Source organism: Miniopterus natalensis, chromosome 10 (assembly GCF_054644295.1).
Source record: "Miniopterus natalensis isolate mMinNat1 chromosome 10, mMinNat1.hap1, whole genome shotgun sequence".
Classification (NCBI taxonomy): domain Eukaryota; kingdom Metazoa; phylum Chordata; class Mammalia; order Chiroptera; family Miniopteridae; genus Miniopterus; species Miniopterus natalensis.
The window spans coordinates 66,160,713-66,183,812 of record NC_142090.1 but is presented as its reverse complement, the minus strand read 5'-3'; the positions used below and the strand labels follow the sequence as shown (position 1 = coordinate 66,183,812).

Sequence of the window (23,100 nt, the reverse complement as noted above, 5' to 3'; positions counted from 1 at the left end):
ATCTGGTCATCTGAAGAGTGACTGACAAGCAAATAATTAACATACGTTGGCTGACTGTTTCCACTTCCACACCCGAGACTCCATAAAACAGCTGAATGCCTTTGAGGGGTTCAGCTTAGAACTGTGTCCACTACGCGCTTTCATCTCACAGATCATCCGCTCCAAATAAGGTATAAAAATTGCACTGCTACCACATAAAAGACGAAATCTAAACAAAGATTAACCAAAGGTATTTGGCAATCCTCTGTGCCAGTGCACAAGGACACAAAGCTCAGTCTTGGCGGCCGTGTGGTACACATTCTAATCCAGGCTGAGCATTCGGACCCCTTACCAAGCCAAACACTCAGGAGACTGGTACGGCTTCGGCGTAAACACAGACAGTGCTCTGTGTATGAATCTCGCTGGCAGCCTGATCTGTATGCCTTGGAAATTAAACAGGCATATATGCAAAGACAGAGTGTGTCAGTACAAGTGTGTCGTATTTATAGACTGCCTTCCTGCCAGCACTGTACTAGGCTCTGGAGGAAATAAAATGCATCACGATGCCTATTTATAGGACCATGCAAAAGAAATACAGTAGGTTCTTTAACTATTGTTATAATAGATCTGGCCACATATAATTTTCCTTCATGATGTTAGCCCTACACAAAAACCCTAAAAAAACAACAACCCCTAAACAAATTTAATAAAATACATAGAACACTAGAATTTAAATTTGCTTTGTGTTTCCCTTGTGCCTCTTCTAGGAGCATAACTTTAAGCGCCTTAAAAGGGATCAGGACGCCAGATGTCTCTTTTTCCACCCTGAGGAGCTCAGACAACAAATTATTTCACACATGGAAGGGGAAAAACTGTTGGTTCCTTTTTAGATTTTTGAGATAAAAGTTGCTAAAGCAGTTTTGGGAACTCTTCCGAAATCATGGAACTTTCTGCATTGTCCACTAACGTTCTGGAGTCGCAGCCCCCGCTGAGGCCAGGACAAGTGACTGCATCTCACACTTTCTTTCAAGAAAATTTCAACTCCAGCGTTTTGGTCTGCGTGTAGCAGTCGGGGTTCTTAGCTGCCAACCGATGATTTGAGTTCTAGCTGGTTAAGCAGAAAAAGACTGGATAAGCAAAGGTAACATGCCTTGGGGGAAGAGAGGGGGAAGGAGCGGTGCAGGCAATAAAGGAGCCAGTAACCAAATCTGCAGGATAGAAAGTTCACCTGGGCTGCAGAAGGCCCTGGAGAGCAGGCACAGGAGGGGCTGAGAACAGGAGCAGGAGGACTGCTGAAGCCCGGCAGCCGTCCAGACGTGAGATGCTAACAGCAAAAACTAGGGTAGTGTTTCAGGGATGAACAGAGAACCGTGAAGGGCTATGGACATTGTGGGGTAAATCAGTAGGAAGAGCTTTGCAAATAGTTGGATATAAAAAGTGTGTGGGCAGGGATAGATGAGTGAGGGGTGATGGCATTTTTCTGGCTCCATCAGCTGGGAGGAAGGTGGTGTCATTCCATGAGAAAGACAGGATGTGAAAGCAGGCACGCTTTGAGGGGGGATCTCAAAGCCTTGAGCTCGGTCTTAAGCGCTCTGAGCCTGTGATGCCTGAGGGGTGTCCATGAGGGTATGGGAGGTAAAGTGCTGGAAACACAGGTCTCAGCTCAGGCAGTATCTGTAGGATACGGATTTGGGAGTTGTCATCATTTAAATGACACCTGGAATCATGAGAGGAAATGTGGACGCCCCAGGAGGCCTGGAGAGAGGGAAAAAGTGAGGTCAGGACAAAATTTGAGGAATAATAACATGTAAGAGAGAGACAGCAGGGAAAATAAAGCTTGCCAAGGAACCGGAGAAGAAAAGACCGAAGAAGGAGGGAGAGGAGGGAAAGACAGACTGTGGAGAAAAGAGGCGTCACCAGCCTCAAAGCTGCTGAGTGATTAAGGGAGGTAAAATGCAAAAACTCTCTGAGATTCAGCGCTGACAGCTTTGCTGACTTCTGCGAGCAGTTACTGTGGAATCTCAGGGGCTACAGAGGCGAGAAATAGAAAGAGCCAGCAGGGGAAACCCTTGAAAGAAGTCTGACTTGGTTGTTGGCTGTCCAACCTCTAAGCCAAGGCCTCGGGGCCCCTGCAGGTTCAAAGGGCGGCCTTCTCAAGAGAAAGCCAGCCAACACTGGAGCCCCTTCAGAGGCTCCGCGGCTGGGGCTCTTTCTTTGGGCTGCATTGCTGTGCTGAGATCAGTGCAGGGGGAGCATTTAAATTAGGGCATGTTTTTATAAAAAAATAAAAGTAATTTCTCTTTGACAAAACAAGATGAAGTGGGGTATGTGTGTAGGGGGGGTGGGAGGGTGTACAGCCTGTTACTCATGATATTTTATATTCAGAGGTGGCTACAGATGCTCAGGAAAAGAAAAGATTCATTTGCTTCTTGCCCTGCGAAGCACCCTGATCCCCGATCCATCTAAGACTTATGCCATCAGGCCTGACGCTTCCAGTCGGGCATCGGGTGCTTTCTCCAGGTCTTGAGAACTGTCCCTGCACGACTTGCTGGGGAAACTCACGGAGAAATGATCACTCCCTCATCTAAACGCAGAAATTACTTGTCAAATCTGCCTTCTGGGCTCAGTAGCACTAAGCCAGTTGTAACGCACCGTAGCCTGGAGCAGCTACAGACAACCCAGAAATCCCTCCTTGTCTGACCACATAGCTTGCAGATTTTAGTTTTGCACATGCACCATGTTCTACAAGTGGGCACCCCCAAAACAGCAACAGTGGCAGCAGCAACATCCATATGATGGAGCCCTCGGAACCCCAGCAACCAATTTACCGGGAGTGATAGGTGAGCCCAAACATGAGGACACCTCCGCTCTGAGAACTTAGCTTCTGTTGACTCCCATTTGATTCTGAATGCGTGAGGCCCTTGTGAGCATTCAATACCCACACGCAGCAGGCCGCATTGGTGGAACCCCAAGGCCGCATGGAGAGCGCTCTGTAAGTGGGGGACTGCACGTTTTCCATGGGGCAGCCTCTGGCCAGTGTTTGTTAGCATAGCAGCCACCGTGGCTCTGTCAACATATTAAATATGGGTCAGAGTAGGGACAGTGCTTTGTATCATGACACCTGTGATATCCGTCTCGAGGTTAAGGAGCAGTATAATGGCTTATTTAAGCATTTCTTCCCCTGGGTGACCATGAATCCACTCTGAATTCTGTCCGTTTCATTGATACAAAGCTATCATGGTGCTGTTACATATCCACACGCAAATGGCAGTGATCTCCAGCACACCTCTTACCTCCCCTGCTGGCATCACCAATGCAGGGAACCCTCTGACTCCACAGATGGGTCTAGCTACCTGATTTATGCCTTTTGATTTTTAAAGGTGGTGTTTAAATACAGCCAGCTCTGCATTACCTGCACACTACTTACCATCCATAGAAAAGTGGATTCAATCTACAAACAGGCGATCAAATGTGCTCTCAAAAAGCATACACAGAGCAGTGCCTATCGTCAACCCACTGAATTGAAAGATACAACAGCTCCATCCACTTTACACTGCATAGCATTTACAATTTCTATTTCTCGTATTTCATCAGTTCTCTTGGAGCAATCTATCTAAAAGAAATGAAAGGATAGATATAAATACTGCAGGGACTCCTTCTCACAAGCAGGAAGCAGCACCACGCTAGAGAAATAATGAGGACTCCGTGCTCAGCCGCTCTTTCCAGTTCATCTGAAAGGTCAGGAGAAATGTCCTTCTCCATAGCATCTTTGGTGGCCAATGCGCCATGAAAACTTGTCCACAGTCATCTCTTCCTCTGACCATTCTAAGGACTTAAGGACCATCCCCTGTCATTCTTACTCCATTCCAGCTAGTCCCCTGGGAGGAAAGATCTGACAAAATATATTCCAGCTCTTGATCTGCCACAAGCTAATGCCAATGTCAGATAATTGAGAAAACAGAAATTAGCTTGCTCTTGTTTACTTGTTTACCTAGGAGCTGGCATTAGCCAGAATGATTTGGATAACAACATTCACCTTCATTAATGAATTATTAAAGCCTTAGACTGAGTCAGTAAATTTGCAGGAGTCAGATTTTAATTCACTACTGTTTGCAATCAGCACAGAAATAATGGAAAAGCATTTTATGATCAAACATTTTTAATAAAGGTGTCATTTTTATTATAACATTAAAAATAACCCCTCTAAATAAGATGGACTTTTTCATGTTAACTAAATTAAAAGACCTATTTTTCACAGGAAACGGAAAACATTATGACTACTAAATTCTTATTCTTGAATTGGGAAAGAAATATATTAGAAATCTTTATTCTGAAGAGATGGAGACCTGATAAAATACATACAAATGTCATAGTCAGTTACATACTGAAAATAACATCTTAGTAGGGGACTGATGTTGTCCAATAACAGTAGGCTGCTTTTCACATCAGGAGACATGAGAGAAAGAAACACATGTTGCAAAACACAAGGGAAAACAATACCTCCCATTTGTCTGCTGCTGATTGCATTATACAAGGAAATTGCTCATCAGTATCTTCATTTCTTTGCCAGTGCAAAAAAGAAAATTATCATTTAAGAACTCAGTATATCCTTTGCTGTACTTTTGTGTGCATTTCTGATGTGTATGTACCATAAAGTAGGATTTCTGGGTCATAGAGCATGTGCATGCTCATTTTAATAGAAAGTGAAAGTTTTTCAAATCAATGTATCAGTTCATACTTTCGCCAGCAATGGATGAAAGTTCCAATTGCACCACATCCTCTCTAGTATTTTTACTTGGCTTTGCCAAGTAAAATATTTGATATGAGCCATTTCCCAATGAACACTTAGGTTGAACCTTGTTTTATAGGTTTAATGTTATTTTTTATATCATTCTTTGTGAAGTACATTTATAAGATTTTTTTCTTTGTCTCTCTCTTGGGTTCTTTATCTTTCCCAGGGACAACGTTCTACATATGCTCGGCATATGCAGTCTTCGAAATTCAAACACAGTTCAAATGCATTAAAGTAAATGCTTAAAGTAAATATTAGATTTTTAAATTTTAATTCAAAGTAAATCTCAACTTACTTTTTTTTGTAGAAGGGCCTGTTTCTCTATACAACAGTATATGTTTACAATGCTTAGCTTTGGTCAGTGACTGGTACGCATGACTGACTGCCAAGCCAGGTGGACTGGTGCTTAGTGTTCAAATCTATAGTGGGTTCCAGCCATCGCTGGAGGCCAGATATTACCAAAGTGGACTGTGAGGGCAATTCTTCTTACCAGGACTGTTAGAAACAGGTGGTGTAAACAATTATTTGATAACCTGCTTGAGATAGGCGATGAGAATACCAAGAATTATGCTTGAATAGATGATCTTATGGATGGCCTCTCAACGGCTCTCTAAGCTAGGACAGATGGACTGAGGAGAGGAGGCACTTTTGGGATCAGAGAGGAGAAATGAGACTGACCTTCTGCTAATAGATCCGGATCCTCTGCTTTCCCTTTCCTTTGATTAACTATTAGAAAAATATGCCGAAGTATCAGTTTGAAGGGATGTCAACGTATTAGCTTGCTGGAAAACACACACATCCCTCTCTCTTCCAAAAGTGCCCAGTCTAATATCTTTGATTTTACATTAGTGCATATTTGGTAAATATATAACAATTCAGGTGTCTTTTTTTTTTTTTTTTTACAAAAATAAAACTTTATTCTAGTTCAAAAAATTTTGATCCGTTTATATACCCATTTACACTATATTTGTGAGCCTGTTTTCCTATACTCTGATGGCCAGTAACATTTTGATATTTTAACATTTGCCAATTTAATAGGTGGACAAAAATATGACTCTTCTTTTTTATTTTTATTAAATTATGAGTGTCATAAAATATATTTTCAATATATGTTGGTCATTTTTATTCTTTTTTAGAAGTCTTTACCCAAGGATATGCTTATTGATTTTAGAGAGAGAGGAAAAGAAAGGGGGGGGGAGAGAGAGAGAGAGAAATATTGATTGATTGGTTGCCTCTAGGACTCATCGCCCACAGCCTATGTATGTGCCCCAACCGGGGATCAAACCTGCAGCCTTTCAGTGTATGGGACGATTCTCCAACCAACTGAACCACCCAGGCCAGGGCCATTTTTCTTCTTTTCTATGAACTGTCTCATGTCCTTTGACAATTTTTTTATTGGGTTGACTATTGATTTTTCAGAAACATAGTCAAATACAATTTACATTAACCCACTAACCTTGCTCTTTACTAATTTAGTGAAAATGTACTCTTTAACCAATTCCTTCTAACTAGCCTTAAACAATATTAAACTTGTCTCATAAGATACTTATAAATATTTCTATTATTTTATACTCCATTATTATTCTTAGAAATAGTTAAATGTTTCCCTATATCATTCTTGTTTAATGCAGGAGAAATGCTATCTTCTTTAGTATACAAGTTAAGCTACTATAGCAAGAAGACTCCTTTTTAGGTAGATATCCCATTAAGGCAAACATCAGTACTGAATCATGTGGTCATAATCAGCTCAAGTGAGGCTGGGAAACTTCATTTCTACCTGGACAACCACAAATTTTCTAAAATGGTGGTGGTTTCTGTGATTGGAAGGAATTAAGGGATATTGAGTACTAGGGGACACTTAGCAGCTTCTACCATAACCTGTTTGTATGGTAACTCAGTTACCTCTTGTTTCTTCCAAGAAGGACACGTCTCCTTTTCTAGGATGAGCAGTGTAGAGTCTAATCCAGTTTCACTCAAAATCCAGAATCTCTACATGATGCAAATTTCTTTCCATGAGTCCTTTCTATGATGCAAAGTTCTTTCTATGAACTAGTAGATGATTCCACTGTCACATCCCCCACTCCCCATGTTTCCCCACAAAAACACACAAATATACTAATAAACGGTGGTGGAACAGAGACAAGATAAGTGCAATAAAAGTTCATACTTGGGAAAGAGGAGATTGGGAAACACACAGAGCCCCTTGTCGATGGCAGTGCTGAAATCTCGCTGGGCAGAAATTGCAGACTTCCCTCACTAGCAATGGAATAAGTTTCTTGATGAAATCCTATTTCTGCTTTCTGGGGAACCCCCTTGTCCCAGGGTCCTTTTGTTCTCCTGGCTTTGTCCTTTGGGAAATTCTTCTCTGTCCACGATCCCCTGAGACACATTACTGTGCATGTTGGCAGCATCCCTTCTTTTCTGCTTTAGATGGGATCATGGGCAAGGAGTTCTATTTTGAGCTGAATGCAGCACACATTTCTCAACTCTCTGCTACTGTTAGGTTAAGATCCCAGGAGGTGCTTTATGGTCAAACAACCTCAAACTTATGTAGGCTACATTTCCAAGGTCTACATTTCCAGTTTATCAACACCAAGTTACTAACTGATAAAAATACTTTTTAGCAGTATGGTTTGCTCAAAAACATAGTTGATTCTTTGTCTATTTGGTTCCAGGTAGTTGTTTGTGAAAGGAACCACAGCCAAAGGCTTTATCTGGATATAAACCTGACAACGCTATCTGCCCCCTCTCCCTTGAATTAAGAGCAGCGGCACTGGGTGGGAAAACAGCATCCTTAATCTGATTTTGGATTGGCTCACAGGCCTGGTTGAGAGCACTAAAGAAAGGCTCTTGAGCAATGTCCTGAGTGACAACTTTATCTACTGTTATTTTGTTTATGGAAAACAGTTGGCTTTTCCAAGTTACTAATCCCTTAGTCAACTTAGATTAAAGGCCACCTGCTGAGAATAGAGCAGTTATATTTCCTTTCATCTTTGCTTTACACTGATTAATTCTTGCTTGACTTCATTTCTCTTACTATAAGTACATTGCTAAAAGCTGCCAGGAACAGCCAGTACACATTAATATTCTGAATTTTCCTAGCCCCTGTCTAGGAAGGACAGGCTTGGTTTGTCCTGCCTTCTTAGTTACCACTGATAACAGTGTTATTTGAATGTTTACCATAAAAAGCATTTCTGGCTCCCCAGCCCACAGTATCTATTTACTTTTCACATATCTACCAATAAGGCAGAGACATATATGGAACACTGTCGTGTAAAACTCCACTTCTGATAACTAGTTTTTATATTAATTAGGGTACAGGCTAAACTGCTATAAAGAGAGATTCCAAAATACAGGGGTTCAAATGAGATAGAAAGTTCTTTCTTTTTATCTATCAGTCTTTAAATAAACAGATCAAGTCATGGTTGGGAAGCTCTGCCAATTGCTACATGAGGTTTCTATCTCTGGGCCCAAGATGCCTGTTCGAGCTCTCATTTCCTAGCCAGCAGAAAAGGGAACAGAAAAGTGAAGGACAAGGAGTTTCCTCTTATAAGAAGAGACTAGACCCCTGCACTTAAGACACAGAGACCTTTTGCTCACATGTCCTTGGCCAGAATTCAGTCAGATGACCACACCTCGCTCCAGGGACAGAGAGAATGTGACCTACTAAGTCACATAGGTGGGTTTCTATTACAGTACTAGAAGGAAAAAGGAAAGAAATGATGATTGACACCCATTAGCAGATACAGATGTTATGTTAATATAATTTGTTCTTCTCTTGCTTTTTTTTGGACATCGCTTTGGGGAAAATAGCATGCATATTTAGAAACATTTTTTAGTTCTCAAATTATATACAAAAATTACATATTTTCAAGCCAGATTCCATATCTTTGGAATATTCAGACAGTTTATCAACACCAAGTTACTAACCAATAAAAATTCTTTTTATTTGCAACACATTCTAATTTTTATCGTTCTTCACCCTTTAAGTCACACTCGGTTTGTTTTTAGGAGCTAGAGAGAACACCTCTCTACACCTCTATGTTCTACTTTCTGAAATGGTCAATAAAATTGAAATTTCTTACTCATGCATCTGATGGTGGGAGACTGTCCGTGGTAAATGCAAAAGGGGAGTGAATACATAAAATGGTTAATGTCCTTATAGTAGGTGGGTTGTTTTGTTTTCTCCTTCCAAAAAGAAGGAATTTTCCCTGCCTTCTGCATAGGGGTTGTTCGTTTCATTTTTTACTCACCTCTGCAGATATGACAAATGCCATCAAGCACAAAGCACTTCAAGCTAGTAATAGTTTCTGGTATCCGGTTTTCTTCACCATCACCCCACCCTCACCCCATTATTGTTTTGTTTATCCTACTCAATCCTTGAGCTTCTCCCAATAACCCCTCTTTCCCCCACCAAAGTTTCAATTAGGCTTATAACTTCCTTCCTCTGCAGGTTCATTTCTGACATATCTGTTCATGGGGGTTTTGTTCAGAGAGTCTTTCTGTCTTCATATTCTGTACGTCCTGAGACTGGGCCATGCTCTCGTCAGCCTCCTAATCTTCTCATTTGCCTTAACCTGGGGTAGAAGCTCAATGACCTCCTCCCAACTGCCAGCAGCTATGTTGGGTTTTTCCCCAGCACCCACACTAACCAGTCTTGGATAGTAAGGTGAGCAGGTGGGCAAATGCATTCTTAGCCAATAGAGAAACTGCAGTTGAAAAATTATGAAGTGATTTAACTAATATACCTGGCCCAACTAGTGATGGCGGAGCCAGGGTTCTTTGGAAGGCCTTTTAACTTACGGACCTATCAATACATCGCACAGTGTTCTTTAGCATCGCACTGTTATTGCAATCAACCACACTGCTTTCAGACAAAACAAAGGAAGGCCAACAGCATCAGTAATCTGTCCCTTATATTTGGTGATTAGGTTTCATGCCAGAGATGCCCAGGAGGGGGTCTGGTTCTGCCAAGAATGAATAGGTCACTTTCTAGGGGGAAAAAACATGCCTAGAAAATTGAAGAAAATTACACCCTTTTCTTTTTGGTCTCACTTAATAATCATCTTAAAAGCCAACAAGTACAAAGTACATATTTAAAAACCCATAGAGCTGGAAATTTTAGAATCATAGAATATTTTCATGCACTACAGGGTACCTGCAATCCTGATAAGAAAATAGAACATAATTTCCATACTTTTTGTTAACTCTTTTTTATTAAAAACTGGGCATTCATTATTCTGTGACTATTTTTGCCTACACGTTCCTCGGAGCTTGTGGCAGCTAGAGTGCTGGAATATGGAATAATTTGCTCCTACATGTCATCTATTGAATTCCTTGAGAAACAGACTGAGCTTGGCAGTGACCCCTTCTCTTAGGAATATCATCATGGAAACATAACGAAGGGGTTGTGTGGATTCCTCAGGGACAGTTAGACAGCATAAAAATTCTCTGCTTTCAGTCACTGATGACCTCATGGGGCCAGAAACATTATAGCAAAAGGATAAAATGTAGAATCAAATGAGCAGACGATTCAAGGATTATAACAAAAAGTATGTTATCTCTGGTGCCCTCAATAAAAGTTCATGTAAAATAATACTTGACCTTATAAAAATATGACCTTTTCAGAAGCACGTTTCTATTCATAAGTCAAAGTCTCAAATAGTGCTGCTTCTCATTGAAGCCCGGGTTGAATATTATGCACCATTCGCAGTCTATTGCCTAACCTCCCTGATGACCCTCTGAGAATATGGTCATTCTAGCAATGTCCCTGTTGGATCTTCAAATACATAAAATTCACAGGTGTCCTGTGACTGAGAACAAAAAAAATGCCACTCTCATAAACCAAAGCTCCAAATTATCTTATTCAATTAGATCTCTAGTTGTTCAAAATATTTTGGTTTGGTTAAACTCCAATGAGATAGCCTACTCAAGTCTCTGTCTTCCTAACTGTCCCACCTACACTTTTGTCTTTCAGCTAATAACATTATTGTAATTGTGCAGTCAGCAGCTGCCTTATGTGAGCCCAGGATCAGGAATTTCTTTCTGCCTCTGTTTATAAGATTGTCAGGTTGGAACAAGACCAGCAACTTTGCAAAGATCAGGAAAGAGATGAAGTGCTGACTAGATTTTCTCCCAACTACAATTATATTTATTTTTTATTTTAAAAATGAGGGTCGCCCGGCCGGGCGTGGCTCAGCGGTTGAGTGTCGACCTAGGATCCAGGCCATCAGGGTTCGATTCCCGGTCAGGGCACATGCCCGGGTTGCGGGCTCAAAACTCTCTCATCATTGATGTTTCTGTCTCTCTCTCTCCCTCTCCTTTCCTCTCTCTGAAATCAATAAAGATATATTAAAAAAAAAAAAAATGAGGGTCTATCCCAGCCGGGCGTGGCTCAGTGGTTGAGCATTGACCTAGGATCCAAATGATCAGGGTTTGATTCCCGGTCAGGGCACATGCCCGGGTTGCGGGCTCTATCCTCAGTCGGGGGCGTGCAGGAGGCAGCTGATCAATGACTCTCTCATCATTGATGTTTCTATCTCTCTCTCTCCCTCTCCTTCCTCTCTCTGAAGTCAATAAAGATATATTTTTAAAAAAAATAGAAATGAAGGTCTAGGCTGAATGCAATTGATGAAAGAAAATGAGAGAATCTACTTGCTCCTCAGGCTATCAGCTTTTAAGCAATACGGCAGCTGGCTAGAATACCGATTTCACTGCATACCTTTTCACCCAGGGCGACCACATCCTGTCTGGGCCCTGTGAATATACTACCTTACATGACAAAGAGGCATTGCAGATATGATTAAATTAAGGATCTTGAGATGCAGAGATTATTCAGGATTATCCAAACACGTCACCAGACATTGTTGCCAAATGTCCCCTGGGGAGCAAAATCGGCCCTGGTTGAAAAATCACCCCTTTAGGTAATGCACAATTTGGTGATAAATACCCCATAAGCATCCTCTAGAACATTCACAGGAGTGTTTAGTTATATCATTAGGAAATTACCAGGAAGGCCTAGGGAGTCGTTTCCTTGTTATAGTTACATGGTTATAACTGAAGATGGTCGACAGCCTCAGCAAGGCCCTGGCTCATGGACTCCCTTCGTTTTCTTCTTGCCTCACCGGGATCTCTCTCTCACCCACTTCTCAGGCTCCTGCTGGCCTCCTCCCGCCTTCCCCCTACAGGACGGAGCACCCCAGGACTCAGTTATCCTCCCCAACGTCTCCTCTATCTACACGCACACCCTGGGTCCTCACACCCACTCCTGTCCTTAATTGTATCTGTGCGCTGACCCACAGCACACGCAGGCTCCCGGCCGTGAATTCTCTATTGAACTGGAGCAGCCGGCACACCAACTTCAATAGACTGTCCCACAGCACAAGCATCTCAGAAATGAACGTGATCAACTCCCATTTCCACAGCCAGACCTTCTCCTCACGCAGTGTTGCCAAGCTCAGTAAACGGCAACTCCTGTGATGCTCGATTTCCCTCATTTTCTCACACCCTCTATCAAATCCATTCCCCTTCTGTTGGCTTCAGATGCGGAACGTATCCGAATCCAGCCCCTCTTCTCCACCAGCACCAGCTCTGCCTGGATTATCATCAAGGCCCCCTGACTGGCCTCTCCTTCCAGGCTTTCATCCTGCAGGCTCTCCTCGACTCAGCAGTGAGACCGAGCCTTGCAAAATAGGAGACAAATCATGTCCATTCTCCCTATCTCACCCAGAGGGAAAATGAAAATCCCACTGACCTGCCCTTCTCCTGCCTTTCCGAGCTCATCTCTCTCCACCTCTCTCTCACTAGACCCACACCGCTTCCTCACCGCTCCTTGAACAAGCCAAGCAGCATGAAGGCTCTGCGGGTCCCCATCTGGAGATAAGCCCAGAGCTCTGTATTAGTCATTAGCCATGGTTCCCCAGAGGGAGAAACTAACTGGCTATGTGTATCTCTAAAATGAGACTTCTTACCAGAAACTGGCTCACGTGAGTATGGAGGCTGAGAAGTCCCACAAAACGCCACCTGCCAGCTGGAGACTCAGGACAGCCACTGGTGTCAATTCCAGTGGGAGTCCGAAGGCCGCAGGACCAGGAGAGCTGACGGCAAGTCACATCCAGGAGAAGGGGCCTGGCATCTCCGCGGAGGCAGTTAGGCAGAGAGAAGCAGGTCAGCCTCTCTCTGCCTTTTGTTCGAGCCAGGCCTCAGCAGATTGCATGAGGCCCACCCGTACCGGGGAAGGCCTTCTGCTTTACCCAGGCGGCCCATTCAAATGCTGATCTCTGAGAAACACCTCCACAGACGTGTCCAGAAATAATGTTTCACCAGATTTCTGCACATCCTGTGGCCTAATCAAGGTTACACATAGAATTAACCATCACAGACTCATCCTTTCATTTTTCTCAGGTCTCTGTCCACATGTGACTTTGGAAAGGCCTTCCCTACCTAAAATAGAATCCCTCACCTCACAATCCCTCTTCCTCTCTGGCCCCGTTTTTCTTCATATGGCAGGATCTGTATTTGAGTATTTGTTTCCTTTCTGTCTCCACCCAATAGGCTGTAGCAGCGTGAGGGCAAGGTGCCCTCAACTATCTGCTCTCTGCTGCTTCACCAGCACTGGGATATAAACATGCAAACGTACACAGCAGGCGGCCAGGTGTCAGGAGAGCCTGGCATGTGGCAAATGTATTATAAAATGAATATGACTGCACACAATTGAACCTCAACATTGGAAAACAGTATAAAATACTCGTAGACTAGGAACACAGCCGCCTTTAACCTGCTTAGAAACATTACGCTTTCGCAATCTAAAATAAAAGTAAATTCGACAATTTCTCAGTGTTTTCAGGACCTAGGCAAGTCCCTCTTCATTAACATGGACACAGAGTGCCCTCTACTGTGCTGTTTGGATGCGCACATCTCTGAAGGTATTTTTTTTTTAATTTTTATTTCTATCATTTTTTTTTCCTTAATGGATAAATGGATGGATCCATCTCCCCAACCTAAAAGCATTTTGTGGTTTATTTGAGCAGGGCTGAATACCAGGAAATACTTTTTTCCCCTTTATTGGTTAACAAGATTACACAGGTTTTAGCTACACAATTCTGCACACTGGATTGTGTGTTCACCCACCCAAGTCAAGTCTCAGTCCCTCAGCATTTATGCCCCATACCCTCCTCCACCTCCCCCTGCCCCTGCAATCACCACTGTTGTCCAAGTCCATGAGTATTTTTCTTTTGTGCTCAATCCCTCCACCTAACCCCTACCTGATGGCTGTTAGCCTGCTCTCTCTGAGTCTGTCTCTATTCTGCTTGTTTCAATTTTTGTTTTAATCAGTCAGAACACTGTTTTAAAAAATTTAAAGGGATACACAAATAGATAACTTTCATCCTTAATGCTTTAAAATAAAAATCTGTTTCTGGAGTAAACAGAAAGTAAATGTTATCCTATTGACATGTAGTGTTTTTGCTTTGTTTTGTTTTTTTCCAGAGGGAGAGAGAAACATAGATGTGAAAGGGACACACCAACTGGTTGCCTCCCTGCATGGGCCGAGCACTACGCCAGGACTGAGCCTGCACCCAAGATACATGCCCTTGGCGGAAATCGAACCTGGGACCCTTCAGTCCATGGGCCAAGGCTCTAACCACTGAATCAAACTGGCCAGGGCTATAGCACTGTTTTTTTTAACAGAGTATTCAATGCCTCACATTTTATTTGAGGCCAGGGTAAGACATGGACAGGGCTTTTAAGTCAAAGGGATGTTTTGACAGTTATCAACTACTGTTGCCTGAAAGAGAGCTGTTGCTATACCTGTATATGAAAATACAGGTGGCCCTTGAACAACACGGGATTGCGCTGTGTGGGTCTATTATACCTGATTTTTTCCCCCATAAGTACATTCAGGCTTTAGTATCCATGGGTTTCCCATCTGCATATTTAACCAACTGCTTATCGAAAACAGTATTGTCTCATTCCCAACCTCGGATTCCCAACCTTGTATCAAAAATACTTGGGTGGGGGGTGAAGGGTGGGAGGTGGGGAGAAAGACGGGTGTGGGGTGGGTTCAGCACCCCTAATCCTTGCTTTACTCGAGGGTCAACTCTAATACAGACATACCTCGCAGACATTGCAGGTTTGGTTCCAGATCTCCGCAGTAAAGTGAACGTCGCTAGAAAGCTAGTCATAATCTTTTTGCTGGTGAAGGGTCTTGCTTTTAGTTTGCAAAGAACAAAAGAGCTGTGAAGTGCAACAAAGCGGAGCACAGTAAAACAAGAGGTGCCTGGGTAGGAATGCTGCCTGCTGGTGAATCCTGGGGAGGGCTGTGGGAGGTGATCTAAAGAGCTGCAGAGAGCTGTTTGTGATTTGCAACAGGCTCTAGTAGGCCTCCAGCCTTGCTGCATATTGTAATCACCTGGGAGCATTTAAAGACTATTTATGACCAGATAGATCACTTTTACCAAGAGTACTTACTTTTAACCTTTCCAGTTTTCGGACCTTTTAGTTCTTTCTCTTACCTTACTGACGGGGTTCTCCATAAGGGGCAATTTTGCTTCCCTCTCCCCTCAGGGACATTTGGAAATGTCTGGAGACATTTTTGATTGTTAGGAGTGGATGTGGGGGTAGGGAGAGGATGCTACTGGTATCATGGGAGCAGAGGCCAGAAATGCGACTAACCACCCTGTACTGCAGGGCAAGAAAGAATTGTCGGAAGGTCAATAGTCCAAGGTGAGAAACCCTGCCTCCGAAGACTGGCTGGGACCTCCAGTAGGCTCTGCAAGAGGTGACAACAAACATCTTATCTCGTTCCAGATTTTACTGGAAAATATTTGGTCTTCCACTCTTAAATATGATGTCAGCTGTACATTTTTTGTACATACCTCTGTTAAGAGCAAGGAATTTCCATTCTATTCCTAGGTCCCTGTGAGTTTTATTATGAATGTTCTTGAATTTTATCAAACGCTTTTCTGCATCATTCCAGATGGTCACATGGTTTTTCCTTTTAGGCTGTTAATATGGAGATTTCTTGATCAAATTTTATGTTAAAATGAATTCCTGGGATAAACCTCTTTTTTAAATCTTTTTTTTCCTTTAAATTTATTGATTTGAGAGAGAAAAAAGGGAAGGGGGGAGAGAGAAACATCCATTTCACTTATTTTACGCATTCATGGTTGCTGCCTTTAAGTGCCTGACCCGGGATCAAACCCACGACCTTAGCATATCAGGACGATGCTCTAACCAACTGAGCTACCCAGCCAGGGCCTGGGATACAATCCCTTTAATTTTTATGTATTGTTGGGTTCAATTTGATAAAATTTTAAGATTTTTACATCAGTGTTTTGAGGAATGCTGGCATGTAGCTTTCTGTTCTTACAATCTTGTTTCATTTTGGTCAGGGTAACACCTGCCTCATACCCGAGTTGGGACATTTCCTCTTATCTTCTATTATCCTCTTGTATTACCTGGAAGAGTTTGTATAGAATTGGTTTCATTGCTTATATGTTTGTTAGAAGTCACCGATAAAGCTCAATTAAGCCTAGACTTTTCTTTCAGAGAGTGTTTAACTGTGAATTCAATTTATTTAATGTGTGTGTACATTGTTAATTAGGTTATGTTTCTTCCTGAATTATCTTCAGTAGTTTGTCTCCCAAGAAATGTGCCCATTTCATCAATGCCAAATTTATAAGCATAAGATTATATTTCCTATTTTCTTTTTAGTGTCCATAGTTTCTGTAGCAATACCCCTATTTTATTTCTGATATTAGTAACTTATGTTTTTTCCCCTATTCTGTATTAGTCTGTATTTGTCATTCCCTTGTCTATTTTCTTTGGGTTTAATTTGTTCTTCTTACAGTTTCTTAAGGTGGAAACTTAGGTCACTGACTTGAGGTCTTTCTATTTATCTGTGTGAGGATTTAATGCTATAAATTTCCTGTTAAGTACTGGGTTTGCTGTTTCCCACATATTTTGATGGACTGTTTTTAATTTTCATTGAGATAGAAATATTTTTTAATTTCCCTTGTGATTTCTCCTTTCATCCAAATATTTGGGGATTAGCCAGATATCTCTTATTGATTTCTAGTTTAATCCATTGTGGCTGGAGAACATACTCTGCATATTTTCAATACTTTAAATGTGCTGAAATTTGTTTTATGGCCCAGAATATTTTCTCTTCGTGCATATTTTAAGTGCATTCAAGAAACAAATATGTATGTTTATTTTATCATTCTGGATACCCTGTCCAATATATGTTATTTTGAAGTCCATTCTCTAATGGTCTTGCAAAACAAAACAAACAATAGCTCACTTTCCTTAGGTTCCTTGTTTCCTGAATTTTACACAAAGTTAACACCATAGTCGTTGCTTATGTGCTACTTCTGACTAGAATACCTATTTCTGATTACCACTTGATTTTTCTGGATTCATTAAATTTTGTTGTTTTCTAGCCACAAATTTCACTCAAAAATGAGTGTGCTATATTATTTGAAGTGAGACAAGGTACGTAAAGCAATTGTCGCTGAGAACTCAATATATTTTTGTTTTTTCACCCCAAAAATCTTTGAGGAAAATCAAAGAGGAGAGAAATCTAATGTTTTATATTAAAAATGAATAAGCTTTAGCTCCATCCAAAAAAATAATAATAATAGAAAATTCATTATGAAACTTTTATATTTGTTAGTTGGCTCTATGAAACTGCATTCAAATCCAAAAGACTAATTTCTATGCAGGTTTCTGTATAACTGGAGTATTAAGACTATATGCTATTATTAGTTTTAAGTCTATATGCTATCATTAGTTTTAAGTCTATATGCTGTCTCCTTCTATAATCCACCAAATGTGCACCTTTTAAGTAGACTGGTTCCCCTCCCTACCATGCTGATTTTACACGCGTTGTGGGTGTTTCTGTAAGACATACCGACTTTGGGTGTGAAGTTAGAACTGCAGCTCCCCGGCTCCCCCTTTCTGGGAGACTCACAAATCTTCTTTGTCCCCCTCTCCACCGGCTGCCCTTCAGTTTACTAAACAGAGGGCTCCTAAACCTTCCCGGTACAGCAGGTGCACTTGCTGGTAACTGTGCTGATGATGTGGCTGCCTCCTCGGGTGTCAGCGTCACTGAGTGCTTGTGTGTGGGGTTTGGAAATGCAACCTTTTCACAGCTGAGGCTTAAAACAAGCAGTTCTACTTAAGATTATTTTTTTTTAATCTAGTCCAGTGGTGATAAGAGGAGAGAGCCCTAAAGAATCTCCTTTAGACCTCAGCCCCATTGTATCCCGCATGCCCCACTGCCGGGCCTTTGTACTCGCTTTTCCCACAGCCTGGGTGTGATTACAGGGCTCACTCCCGCCCCTGCCAGTTGCGTGACTCCCTGCTCCACGAGGCCTTCCCTAAGCACCCTGCTAAAGTTGCACTTTGCCTCCCTCTTCACGCAGCAATTCCTGTCTCCATTCCCTGTATCTTTTCCTCCACAGGACTTCTAATATTTTATAACACATGTATTTATTGATATTGCTTTTTTCAGCTCCCTTTCTGGAACATAAAGTCTATGACAACTGGGATTTCGTCTGATTCATTCGCGTTGCATCGAAAGTGCCTAGAATGGCGCCCTCCACCAAGTAGGTGCCTGATAGATATTCACTGAATGAATGAGCAGCCCCTGGGGGTGTAGCTTCTCACTGCCCCCCTACCGCCCACACAAGCCCCAGGTCCCCGCAGGTCCATTCATCATGTCACCATGGAACTGGGCCCACTTCCCCAAGCTGGGGCCTGAGCTGAAACACGGATGCCCTCCGCTTCCCCAGAGGGAGGGCGAGGATTCCCTGGATCAGCCCCGGCCCCGATCCCCCTTCCGTGGAAGGGAGCTTCCACTCCCCCCTCAGCCACCCCGGCCCACCCCGAAGCTGGTTTCTACTGGGCTGGAGGGCTCCACTCCTGTTGCCTGGAGCTGTTAAGTTAATTGAATAGGGAAGCCGTTGACCGAGGTGGCTTCAGTGCCATGGAGACCTTCATAAGCAAAACAAAATCTCAGCCTGTAAATGCCTCACGGTTACAAAACTGAAACCTAAGGACAACCAGTCACAAACAGGCGACCAGGCTTTAAGCTATAGCCTACCAGTAACTTCTTCGCTTGGCTTCCCACTTTATCTACGAATGTCTCGCCTGCAACTCCTGCAGGCGGAGGGCTCCCCGCCACTTGTGCCGAGGCGTTGCCCAGTTCCAATTGAATTTTGGTCAAATAAACTTTTAAAACTTTTTAAAAAAAATTATCTTTATTGCTGAAAGTATTACAAATGTCCCCCATTTTCCCCCCCATACATATGAAAACTTCTAATATACCTCAGTTTATCTTTTCACAGGACTCAGGTTGCATGTGAACTGTATGATATTTAAAATCTATCATAATTACGTAACCATGGAAAAGGTTGTCTGATTTTGACTACTACTTAATGAGGATGAATCAAGAAATGTTAAACTTATATTTATTTATGCATAAAAGGATTTAACCTTAAAATCAATCATGTAATTAACTCACATATCACATTTGAATAAAATGTCACAACAAAAAATCCTTTTCAAAAAGATGTTATTTTAATGATGAAAGACTGCCTCAGTAAAGTGATTTTGTACATATTTTTGTGACATTAAACGTGTGCTGTCAAATATATATATGTATATATATGTATATATCTCTAAGTGGGTAAGAGTGCAAAAAGTGTTTTGTCACGAAAGAGCTGTGCTTTCAGAGGCTTTTAAAAAGGCAAGAAAGGTGAAATTTCTCTTGGAAAATGACACTTAGGAGTTAATGGCATCAAAGTCACATTGGCTAAAGGAGGGAAGCAAACTTTAACAGCCATCTTAACATAAACTTTACTGCAAACATACTCCTCTTTTGAACCCCACACATAGGAAGGAGAAGAACCTTACGCTGTCTCTCTGGCATGTTAAAGAACACGTTTGGCTAATGGCTCCCGAGTAATAAAATTTTCTGACAAATTCCCCGAGCTTGTGCAAAGATTTTCATCTTTAAAAGGTTATATAAAAAGACATAAATCAGTTTCAAGCAGAATTAATAATGGTCCAAAACAAAAGTTTAGTTTAGGTTATACATTAACATCAGCAAATTCCAGTTTAAAAAGAATTTCAAACCAATGCTATGTGTTAAAAAAATAGCAGTTTAGCTGAGGTTAATTTTCTAAAGTTACATACACCCCCCCCCCCCCACAAAAATCAGTCTACTCCTACAAAAATCAGTTTACCACTTGCTGGAATCCCAGCCCAGAAACCAGCCTGTGAATGTGGAGGGCTCATAGCCCTGTTTTATGATGATAATTGGCGTCCTCCTGTCTCTTCCAGAAGGGTCTGTCTCAAGGTACATTTTGGCTAAAAAGAAGTGCAAAGACATATAAATTTAATTCTTTTTGATTAAAGAAACTGTAGAATGAAAAGTTTTCCCAAAAAAGTAATTAATTAAATCTTCTTTGCCCCCAAGTATTCAAATACTGTTCCATAAGAACAATTACTTATAGATTTCTCTCATCTACTACAGAATGTACTGTAAGAGTTTCATTACTGCCTGAAAAACATCCAAACTTTATGGAATTATACTTATGGCATAATTATTCTTATGTTTTCAATAACAAAAAATTGTGCGAGAATAAACAGGATTATTCAAAAGGAATTTAAAAAGAAAATCTAGGTTATAATAGTTATGGAGCTTTTACTATTTCTATCATAAAAACTAAGTGAATTAAAAATTTTCAGGCTAATTGATATCTAGCTTACCAGACTTCACAGACTCTTTCTTCTCAACTTCATTGGCATCTTTGCCAATCCAAATAAAAATCTGAAAAATGAAACACTAATAACATATGCTGTTGGGGGAATGTTGACTCAGTGCTGGACCCCATGCAAAGTCCCTTCCCACACTGCTCATTAAATCTGCACAACAACCCAGAAGTGAGAACTGTGGACACAAGTGCGGAGAAGTCCAACCACTTTTCCTGGTGTTTACACTTATTAGGAGATGACTAAACTTACATCCAGACAAGTTTCACTCCAGATTTCACATTCTGATATTTTGTGTTTTATATTTCACATTCTAGTTTATAAAGTGAATTTTCTCAAAAACAACTTATGGACTGTTTTGTGCGGGGTTTTTGGAGGTTTTTTTTTTTGCACCCTCCCCTGGGGTGTGTAAGACAATCATTATCCCTATATTCTACTGGGGGGACCACACTCTGCTTGTTTGTGGGAGCCCCAGACTCCACTGATGAACCTCTGATTGAAGCTTAATGTTCTCCTATAGTATTGTGTCCTTTAGCAATTTGGTAGAAGTGCTATAATCTTTAGTATTTAAATATTGAGGTTTTATTTAAACTGATGTAATTATATATTCTGTATGTATCATTCTCCTTCTTAAATATGTAGGTTGGGTACTTCAATGCTGAAAAATTCTCCTGAATTACCTTATATGTAAATCACTTTAAAATCACTTGTTGGCAGAAAAATTTTGGTCAAATTAGTTTTGACTGTGTTCTAATTCATACAGAAAGGGCTGGAATATTTGCTTGCAGGGTGTAGAACAAACCGTGACAGCATGGTAATGTCCATAAAAAGTATGAGGTATAACTGACATATAACATTGTATTAGTTTCAGGTGTACAAGACAATATTTGTATCTACTGTGAAATGATAACCACCACAGTAAGTCTAATTAACAAGAAGCTAAGGTGCAATATAACTGAATGACTTAGCAATCAAGAGCAGACCTAGAAGTAACAATATCTTTGGTTGACTTAAGAGTAGGCCAAATTCAGATAACTGTTTCATAATTGTTCAATATCATGGAGTTTCTAACATATTTATTTTTCCCCTTTACTATTGTTAATTTACAATAGTAAATAGAGGTTTAAAAAAAAAAACAACTATCGGTGTGTCATGTTAAATCACCATTAATTTCTCCAAAATAGACATAACAGTGACATACTTTGTAGATTCAAAACTGTTCTGTATCTGTTTCCTTCCTAGGTGAAGGGTCTCCTAAGACTTGTCAAATTTCAAGAGAAATTCTGAATATTTCAGTCTCCCCCATGACTTTGTACCCCTGTTATACCCATTTATTATACCCACGAATGCATTTATTAGTTAAATGAATATATGAATGTATGAACAAGTTAAGAGTGAGTGAATTTTATAAATAAATGAAAAATTTTGCCTAAAATTATACAGCAAAGATGGTAACTGTGGAAGTATTTCCACATTAAGACATCAACTTGCCACATGTGTGAGTCTTAGGTTTTTGCAAAATGTACTGTCTCTTTCAATATAGCCTAAATCCGTAGGTCCATTTATTTTTAGACTTGCCCCTTCTCAAAGCAGGTTTTGGCAGCTCTCAGCCACAAGTACACGCTCTTGTTATGAACAAAACAGTTTTACCTGTTCCCAAGCATCTAGCAACATGACATCATCTTCAGCTAAATCATCCTGGGTGAACTCTCCTGGGACTTCTTCAATCTGAAATGTATAAGAACACTTTACTGTCAAGTAGTAATTTTCCTAATATACACAGAAATTTCTTTACAGATTTATGCTGCCTTCCTAAAGTCTCTAAAGACACATGTGGATTAAAAAAAAAGAAAGAAAGAAAAAGGGTTTATGGACAGTAACCACACAGGGTGATCTGATCATAAATTCCTAACTGGGCAGATCATGGTGGGTAGTCACAACCAAGGACTATAACTTCTTTAGTGAAAGGTTTCAAGCCAGCTCTGTCCATTATTCTTGTGCATCTGGGTTAATACACCTTTGAAATACCAGAAGTAATACTCCTCCAAGAAAGCAAATAATCTTGTTACCGATCCTGTAATGGAATCACCACCTTGCTTTTTGTCAAATCCATGTAACCTGTAACCTTCCTTATGTTCTCTCCCAAATGCATGAAAGAAGCTGCAAAACTGTTATTCTCAGGAGCATTTGAGATCTGCTCCTGGTATATGTTGTCAGTTTTGGCTCAAATAAACACTTGTAAAAATTCTCTACGGGTATGGACATTTCTTATGTTGATATATTCAAGTTTATGGTCTGGGTATTAGGATGTCTTTCATTTTGTAGGTTAAGATTATTTTAATAAAAAAATAGGTTTGGTCATTTTTATAAGTCAACAATTTTCAATAATATGAAATTATAACATAATATTCCATAAGCAGAGTTTCATTACTTTTAAGTGGGTTAAATTTTATTCTCTATAGTTAACATTAAAGGGCAATTGAAAGGGTTAGTTTAACACACCCATCACCAAAAAGTGTGTATTAAAGTTCAATTTTTTTAAATTCTCACCT

At 40.9% G+C, this 23,100-nt stretch overlaps 1 protein-coding gene across 1 annotated transcript in view; it reads right to left on the bottom strand.

Annotated features, from left to right (window-relative positions):
- Positions 1–19,329: 19,329 nt before the first annotated feature.
- The window catches only part of SCIN (scinderin), a 62,371-nt gene continuing 58,600 nt past the window's right edge, over positions 19,330–23,100 (bottom strand). Inside the window, exons 14-16 of the mRNA XM_087821187.1 lie at positions 22,199–22,276; positions 20,546–20,606; positions 19,330–20,143 (exon numbers count right to left, since the gene is read on the bottom strand). Coding sequence (XP_087677313.1) covers positions 20,016–20,143; positions 20,546–20,606; positions 22,199–22,276 — 267 coding nt within the window. The 3' untranslated portion in view covers positions 19,330–20,015. The remainder of the gene's footprint in view (positions 20,144–20,545; positions 20,607–22,198; positions 22,277–23,100) is intronic.